This window comes from Nicotiana tomentosiformis, chromosome 11 (assembly GCF_000390325.3).
Source record: "Nicotiana tomentosiformis chromosome 11, ASM39032v3, whole genome shotgun sequence".
Lineage (NCBI taxonomy): Eukaryota > Viridiplantae > Streptophyta > Magnoliopsida > Solanales > Solanaceae > Nicotiana > Nicotiana tomentosiformis.
The window spans coordinates 44,703,745-44,712,525 of record NC_090822.1 but is presented as its reverse complement, the minus strand read 5'-3'; the positions used below and the strand labels follow the sequence as shown (position 1 = coordinate 44,712,525).

Below are 8,781 nucleotides of genomic sequence, written 5' to 3'. Positions count from 1 at the left end.
CATATTTTTCTTTTGCTTTATTATTACCCCCAAAAAGAAAGAAAGTTGGTTTGTGTCGACCAAAACTGGTGGAACCACTGTACAATCTAAGATCAAAGGGGAAGATGTCAGCCACAGAAAACCCGACTGAACATGCTCTGGTCATATCTGATAGCCCGGGGCGATCAGGGGAAAAGGACTAAACCAGGAATAAGGAACACATGGCCAGGATGGCCCAGGAAATGGAATCTCTAAGGGAGGAAGTACATCATATCAGGGAAATAGCGCACCTGGCCATGACAAAGCTTCCCCAACCACTTCGATTCCCTTCTTTCGATTCAATCTTTGACCACTTTCCTTCCAAATCACGCCAAAACAACAACACCCCAACTTCAGTTACTACCACTCAAGTCATACCTCCTGTGACCCCTAAATATCCCCTATCCACACGCCCTACGTACCACAGTACATTCAGACACCACAAAACCCGCTTATCACCACCAATGCAACTCATAACCCTCCTCGTGACGGAGTCACTTTTACCACTAACCAGCACATACCTATGGTACATACCGTCGCCCATGAGCGGTATATTCCCCCTGTATATGCCATTTCTAAACCTACCTTTACAACACCTATCACGGTCAGGGTGCCTTATGAGGTTGATCAATATGCCGAGACGGAAAGTGAAGTCAGGCATAAGGAAGAAGAGTTAGTATTTGAGCAGCTGCAAATCTTGAGAAAGCAAATGAAGAACCTCCAAGTTGCCCGAGGAAGTGAAAGTTTGGACTACAAGGATTTGTGTATTCATCCGGATGTGGATATGCCGACAGGGTATAAACCTTCAAACTTTGATATGTTCGATGGGGCGGGTGATCCCCACGCACATTTGAGGGCATATTGTGACAAGCTAGTCGGAGTGGGGAGGAATGAGAAGCTAAGTATGAAGTTATTTATAAGGAGTCTGACGGGAGAAGCACTTACCTGGTATACTCGACAGGATCCGCAAAATTGGAGAACTTGGCAAGATATGGCGGAGGACTTCATGAATCGCTTTCGATTCAACACAGAAATCACCCGTGATCAATTTGCACTGGTGACCCTGCAGAAAAAACCATCCAAGTCATTCCAAGAATATGCATGTCGGTGGAGGTCAGAGGCCGCCATGGCGCAAACTCCGCTGGATGACAGTGAACTAACCAAGTACTTCATCAGAGCCTAGGAAGGGATATAATTTGAAAGGATGATGGGAGTGATGGGATAGAAATTCTCCGAGTTGGAATAAGATATGGTAAAGTACAATCCATTGCAACACGGTAAGCGGCCAGGAAGGCCATCCAATCAGGGTCAATCGGTAGTGGAAAGAAGAAGAAAGAGTAGATCTCAGCAGTCGTCCCTTACTATCAACCAAACCCACACCACGAAAATACTTCCTATTCCCCAAACAACCATTCACCACCACCCACTTACGCTCCAGTCTATAACACCCAGCCATATTATCACCCTCAACCCCAATACAACCATCCTCGAGCAAACAACAACCCGAATCCACAACGACCATATGCTCCTGTCCAAACCACTATGTACCAAAATCGACCCGCTTATGCACCACGCCCTCGTCCCAACTTTGAAGACAAGGGTCCAATTAATTATACCCTGATTGCTGAGCTTCTGGCCTAATTTTTCGAGAAATTGAGTAGATCAGGATAAATACATCCAGTTGAAGGAAGGGTTCCTGAGTATCCATCCAAGTATTTTGATGCAACTAAAAGATGCGTGTATCATTCTAATGTACCAACCATGATACTGAAGATTTTTTTAAGCTGAAATATGATATTGAAACACTAGTCAAGAGCGGAGCCATCCAATGCACTATGGCATCACCCAATGTGAATCACAATCCACAACTAAATCACCGAAACCAGGGAGTTAACATGATCACATTGGATGAAGAGTATGATATGAAGGGGACGATCGTCACTATAGGAAATGCAGAAGTCACCAGGATCCCTCCTCAAAGGGCTCCAATAATTATAGTACAAGTGAGGCCTACTGCGAGTGTTCAAACTTATCAGCGACAACCTGTCATTGCTACTGAAGAGGAAGAAAGAATACAAAACCATCCCATGGACGTACCAACAAAAAGGGAAGGCAAAAATGACAGACTCTGTCGCAGCCCATGGTATGACAAGGTCTGGGAGATTCTATGCTCCTGAAGATGTTAATTTAGGGAACTTGGGAAGAGAGAAAATTCAAAGAAGGAACATAACTGACCCAAAAGTCGATGAGTTCTGGAAGAGAATGTTGACCAAAGAGTATTCCGTGGAGGATCAACTGAAGAAAACTCCAGGACAAATATCAATCATGGATTTGGTAATGAGCTCCGACAGTCATAAGGACGCCCTTTTGAAAGTACTAAGTGGGGTAAGTGGACCAAGTAACGCCACTAGTGAGGCGCTAGCCGTGACAATTAGGAAAATGGTCTAGGAAAATATGATCACTTTCAGAAGAGACGAACTTCCTATCAAAAGCGCAAGTAACAACAAAGCTCTTCATATCATTGTCAAATGCGGGGACAAGGTGGTGTCTCGAGTGTTGGTCGATGGAGGGTCAGGAGTCAAGATTTGTTTGTTCTCCACCCTATGGAAGTTAGGAATTCATTTGAGGGAAGTCAAGGATATCCATGTGAGGCTGAGGGCCTTTGACGGTTTGCAAAAGGATGTTATTGGAGAAATTTATTTGGCCTTGCAAATCGAGACGGTCGAATTTCCCATATTGTTTCAAGTAATGGACATCTCCTCTTCCAATAACTTGCTGCTGGGAAGGCCCTGGATACATATGGTAAGGGCCATCCCATCCACTTTACACCAATGCATGATATTTGAGTGGGGATGTCAGGAGATCGTGGTCCACGGCGAGTGGGGTCACTCCTCTTATTTGGAGCATGTTGTTCCATTCGTTGAAGGGCTAGACGGAGTTTCTTTCCATGCAGTGGAAATCATGCAGACTACCGAAATGGAAGAGGCTAAACAAAACCTGGGAATGCAATCACCATATAGATCCAAGATGGCTATGAGGGAGATGATGAAATATGGATACAGGCCAAGATAGGGCTGGGAGCCAGGTCGGACAGAATCACAGAGCTAATTAATGGGCAGAAAGGAAGGGCCGACATAGGATATCAGCCTTCGGAAGGGAAAGTTCATACCGCTAGGTCTAAGAAAAAGGTTTTTGTAACAGAGCATGTTTCATGTCCGGGTCAGAGTTCAGTACCAGAAGATGATATCATCGATGGGATGGGAAATTTGTCCGTGAATTTGATTGAAGAATGCTATGAAGGGACTGACACCAAGACACTGACTATCAAGGATGCCGAACCAGGTGAAGAGCTGCGGAATTGGACTGCCATTCCATCTTTGGTTCTCCAGGAGTCTTGGTAGTATGGAACTGTAAAAGTTTTCTTTTGAAAAGTGCACAGTCAATTGAGGCATGCACCGTGTTTGTACCTTTTTGTCATTTGCCTCTTTTGAATGCTTAAGACGTTCCTTTTTTGATGAAATAAAAAGAATCATTTTCTCAAATATCGCAAAATTATTTACCGCTTTATTTATACCTAGCTTTTTGTTTTAGTAATCAACATGCTAAAAACCTGCGTTCCGCGATTATGACATGTAACGAAATTGTCAAGCGCAATAACTCATATTACGAGGAATATGATGAGACTATGATGCCAAACAATCTCCCACAAGAGATCGGACAACTGAAGAGTCATAAAAGGCCCAACCTCGAAGAAACGTAAGTGGTCCTTCTTGGAAGTGAAAAAGATGTAAAAGAAACCAGAATTAACATTCATCTAGAAGTCGAGCAGAAGGAAAAAAAAGTTGAGGTCCTCCGACAGTACATCGATGTGTTCGCATGGTCATATGATAATATGCCAGAATTAGGCACTGACATTGTCTTGCATCAATTGCCCACCGATCCTACCAGACAACCGGTCAAGCAGAAGCCCATGAAATTCAAACCTGATTTAAGTCTGAGGATAAAGGAAGAAGTGACCAAGCCGATAGAGGCAAATGTGGTAAGGGTCACCAACTATCCAATCTTGTTGGCGCATATCGTCCCAGTACCCAAGAAAGACGAAAAGATCAGAATATGCATAGATTACCGAGATTTCAACAAAGCGAGTCCAAATGAGGATTTTCCCCCGCCAAATATCCACATCCTCATCGACAACTGTGCGAAGCATGAACTGGAGTCGTTTATGGATTGTTCGCTGGGTATCACCAAATCTTGATGCATGAGGAAGATGCAAAAAAGACAGCCTTCACCACATCTTGAGGAGTCTATTATTATAGAGTTATGTCATTCGGTCTCAAGAATGCCGGTGCCACCTACATGAGGGCCATGATGACCCTTTTTCACGGCATGATTCATAAGGAGATTGAAGTGTATATGGATGACATCATCATAGAGTCTCAAAAGAGTTCAGAGCACTTGGATGATTTGAGGAAATTTTTCGAACCCATGCGGAGGTACAGTTTGAAGTTGAACCCGACAAAATGCGCGTTCGAAATCCCTGCTGGAAAATTGTTGGACTTCATCGTAAGCAGGAAGGGAATAGAACTAGACCCATTAAAATTCAAGGCCATTTAGGAGTTGCTGCCACCAAAGAGTAAGAAATATGTAATGAGTTTCCTGGGTAGATTAAATTACATTAGTCGCTTCATAGCCCAGTCCGCGGTAATCTGTGAACCCATTTTCAAGTTGTTGAAAAAGGATGCTGCCACACAATGGACAGACGAGTGATAGAAAGCCTTCGACAGAATCAAGGAGTATCTGTCAAATCCACCAGTGTTGGTTTCCCCCGAACCAGGGAAACCACAATTACTATATTTGTCAGTCTTCGATAACGCCTTTGGCTGTGTGTTGGTACAACATGACGAAACTGGGAGAAAGGAGCAGGCCATCTACCACTCAAGTAAGAAGTTCACGCCATGCGAGGCCAAGTATACTCTGATAGCATGCACTTGTTATGCTCTGACTTGGATTTCCCAAAAACTAAGGCATTATATGTCAACATACACTACGCATCTGATATCTCGGTTCTATCTGCTCAAGTACATATTCCAAAAGTTGATGCCTACCGGGAATCTAGCTAAATGGCAAATTCTCCTCGGCGAATTTGACATTGTGTACATAACTTAGAAGGCTATCAAAGGGCAAGCTTTAGCCTACCACCTCATAGAGAATCTGGTGGATGGGGATTACGAACCAATTACTACGTATTTTCCCGATGAAGAAGTATTATTTGCTGGAGAAGATATTGCAGAATAGTACCCTGGATGGAGAATGTTTTTCGATGGAGCAGCAAACTTCAAAGGAGTCGGAATTGGGGCAGTCCTGATTTTGAAATCTGGACAGCACTATCCAGCATCGGAAAAGATAAGGTTCCCTTGTACTAATAATATGTCTGAATATGAAGTGTGCATCCTTGGGATTAGAATGACAGTAGACATGAACGTCAAAGAACTTTTGGTCATAGGGGATTCTGATCTATTGATACACCAAGTCCAAAGGGAATGGTCCATCAAGAATGTCAAGGTACTTTTGTATCTGCACTGCGTGAAGGAGCTATGCAAGAAGTCCACAAAGATTGAGTTCAAGCAGGTCCCTAAGATTCAGAACGAGTTCGCCGACACCTTTGCAACCCTATCATCTATGATTCAGCATCTAGACAAGAAATACATCGACCCTATCGAGGTAGAGATCAGGGATCAACATGTTTATTGCTTCCATGTAGATGAAGAACCAGATGGTAAACCATGGTATCACGACATCAGAAAATTCCTTGCAACCAGATAATACTCTGAGAATGCTACTAATGGTCAAAAGAGAGCCCTTAGGAGGTTGGCAAACCATTTCTTCCTCAACGGGGAAGTCCTGTATAGGAGGACCCCAGATTTAGGTTTGTTGAGATGTGTTGACGCTATCGAGGCAACCCGGTTATTGGAGGAAATACATGTAGGAATGTGCGGACCCCACATGAAAGGGTTCACATTAGCCAAGAAGATCTTGAGAGCTGTATACTTTTGGATTAATATGGAAAGAGACAATATCTGATATGTACAGAAGTATCACTAGTTCCATATTCACGGGGATTTTATCCGAGTTCTGCCAAATGAGTTAAACGTAATGGGTTCACCTTGGCCGTTCGCCGCTTGGGGCATGTACGTGATTGGACCTATAAGGCCCACCGCATCAAATGGACATCACTTCATCTTGGTAGCTATCGACTATTTAACTAAATGGGTCGAAGCGTCAACTTATAAGGCCTTTACAAAGAATGTAGTGGCAGATTTCGTCCGAAACAACATTGTCTGCAGATTTGGGATACTAGAGTCTATCATCACTGACAATGCCGCTAACCTCAACAGTGACCTCATGAGAGAAATCTGCAAGAAGTTCAGAACCACCGCAATTCCACAGCCTACAGGCCACAAATAAATGGGGCAGTCATGGCAGCCAACAAGAATGTCAAGATAATTCTACGGAAGATAGTGGACAATCATAGAAAATGGCACGAGAAATTGTCTTTCGCTTTACTGGGTTACCGAACCACCATGAGAACATCCACTGGGGCAAAGACGTACATGTTGGTATATGGTACTGAAGCTGTGATACCCGTAGAGGTCGAAATACCGTATTTAAGGGTCATTCAAGAAGCAAAATTGGACGACACAGAATGGATACGGGTCAGACAGGAGCAATTCATGCTCATTGACGAGAAAAGAATGGATGCAATATGCCATGGTTAGCTGAATCAGAACACGATGGCCAGCGCATTTAATAAGAGAATGAAGCCTCTCCTCGTGCCGGGGCAGTTGGTTTTGAAGAAAATCTTTCCTCACCAAGAAAATGCCAAAGGAAAGTTCACACCAAACTCGCAAGGTCCTTACGTGGTTCACCGGGCATTGTCGGGTGGAGCTCTAATCTTAGCAGCAATAGATGGAAGAATCAACACGAAGCCCATCAACTCAGACGCAATCAAGAGATACTATGTTTGAAGACAAATAGAGTTAGGTTTTTATTATAATAGAACTACGTTCAACCTGACGTCCCACAGAGGGATACGTAGGCAACCCAAGTAGGGTTCGGTTGATCTCACTCCTTTCTCTTGTAATAGAAAAACCAAATATCACTTTTGTATGTTGCTCGGGGAACTACACCGACTTGATTTCCTCAAAAAGGAATACGTAGGCAATCCTCATCAGATTCAGACACCTTTTGTAATTGAACTAAGTTCTTGCCTGATTCCATTTGGATACGTAGGCAGTCTGAGTAAGACTCGGCCATTTTCATTCTTAAACTTATCATTTTGCATATGTTGTAATAGAACTATGATTTGACCTTATTCCATTTGGATATGTAGGCTGCCTGAGTCAGGCTCGGTCATCTTCATCATATTTTATCATAATCCACAAATTACGTTCAGACCTGATTCCGTTTTGGATACGTAGGCAACCTGAAAGGGTTCGGTCATAACCTTAGGAAAAATTTTGTAATGCATTAGTTCGAATTAGGACGCAGTCGCAACGGCAAGCAACCGCGTTGTCAGAAGTATCACGAAAGATCGACATCAACAGAACAAAGTTGTTACATACCGCATTTTGTACGTTAAAGTTTCGCCGTAAGTTAATCGACCTAAGCTCGGGAATGAGATTATTTTTGAGGTTATAAGTATTTATGTTATTTGTAACAAGTGATAAGTGAGTGTCGTGAAGGTTAGAGGGTAAACGAATCAAAGAAAATGAGTTTCGTTGAAGGTTGTCAATTTGGGATAAAATACGATCCGATATATAATACCCGGTATTTATGGACTAGTGCCATACAAGGTACCGCATGACCAGAATAGTAAGGTGTATAAAGTGTGTTAATAGTGATTAGTATTTTATGTAATTTGAGATAATTTTTAATTATATGGATAATTGGTAAATTATTGAATTAGTGGGGGATTAACAAGTTAATTAAGGATTGGTGGATAATTATTGGGTGGGAAATTCCCCCCCCTCCCCCCCCCCAATGCCCAAATAATGACTCTTAAATCATGTAGCAAGGTGGCACATTTAAGAGAGTCTTGTGGCTAGGCCATCACCTAAGTGGGGCCCACACCCACCAAGATTAAAAACCTCTCTAAATCACTTAAGGAGATGTTTTATATCTCTACAATGTAAGGAAAGAAGGCTTTAGCAAATTCAAACAAGAATATATGTTAGCAACGTGATTTGCTACAAAATTCATACAAGACTACTTACCAATGTGAGAATTTCGATTCTAAGAGAATACGGTACAATCTTTCTCAAGAATATTATACGGATTTTCCCTACTCCGATCCATCGTTGCGTGTTTCGTCGCAATTGGCTTGTGTTAGAGGGATTGTCGAGAGAATCGGTTCAGGTATGTTAAGGCTATCCCTTCTTTCCTTTTGGCATGATCCACATGATGCAATGAAACGAGAAAGCACACAACTTTCACAAATGATTCTATTCCTAGAAGTACTAGGACTGCCTATGTTCTTGATTCCCTATATGTCCTACTATCACATCGTCTGTTCATGGGTCTTATGTCATCCCCATAGATATTATTGACTTACTTCGTATGCATTGCATTCATTTATACATGTATATTGACTCATGACCATATGGCATTATATACGCGTATATTATATGTATATGGGATATGGGGAAAGGTTATGGCATTATATACACACCTCCACGTGATCAGTTGGTATATGTTGATGATTTC

The 8,781-nt window shown here is 42.5% G+C and overlaps 1 protein-coding gene across 1 annotated transcript; it reads left to right on the top strand.

Moving 5' to 3' along the window:
* Positions 1 to 5,328: 5,328 nt before the first annotated feature.
* Positions 5,329 to 5,841, top strand: LOC138901358 (uncharacterized). The gene has a single exon (XM_070189113.1). It carries the CDS (start codon positions 5,329 to 5,331, stop codon positions 5,839 to 5,841), a length of 513 nt encoding a protein of 170 aa, XP_070045214.1.
* The last annotated feature ends 2,940 nt before the right edge of the window (positions 5,842 to 8,781 follow it).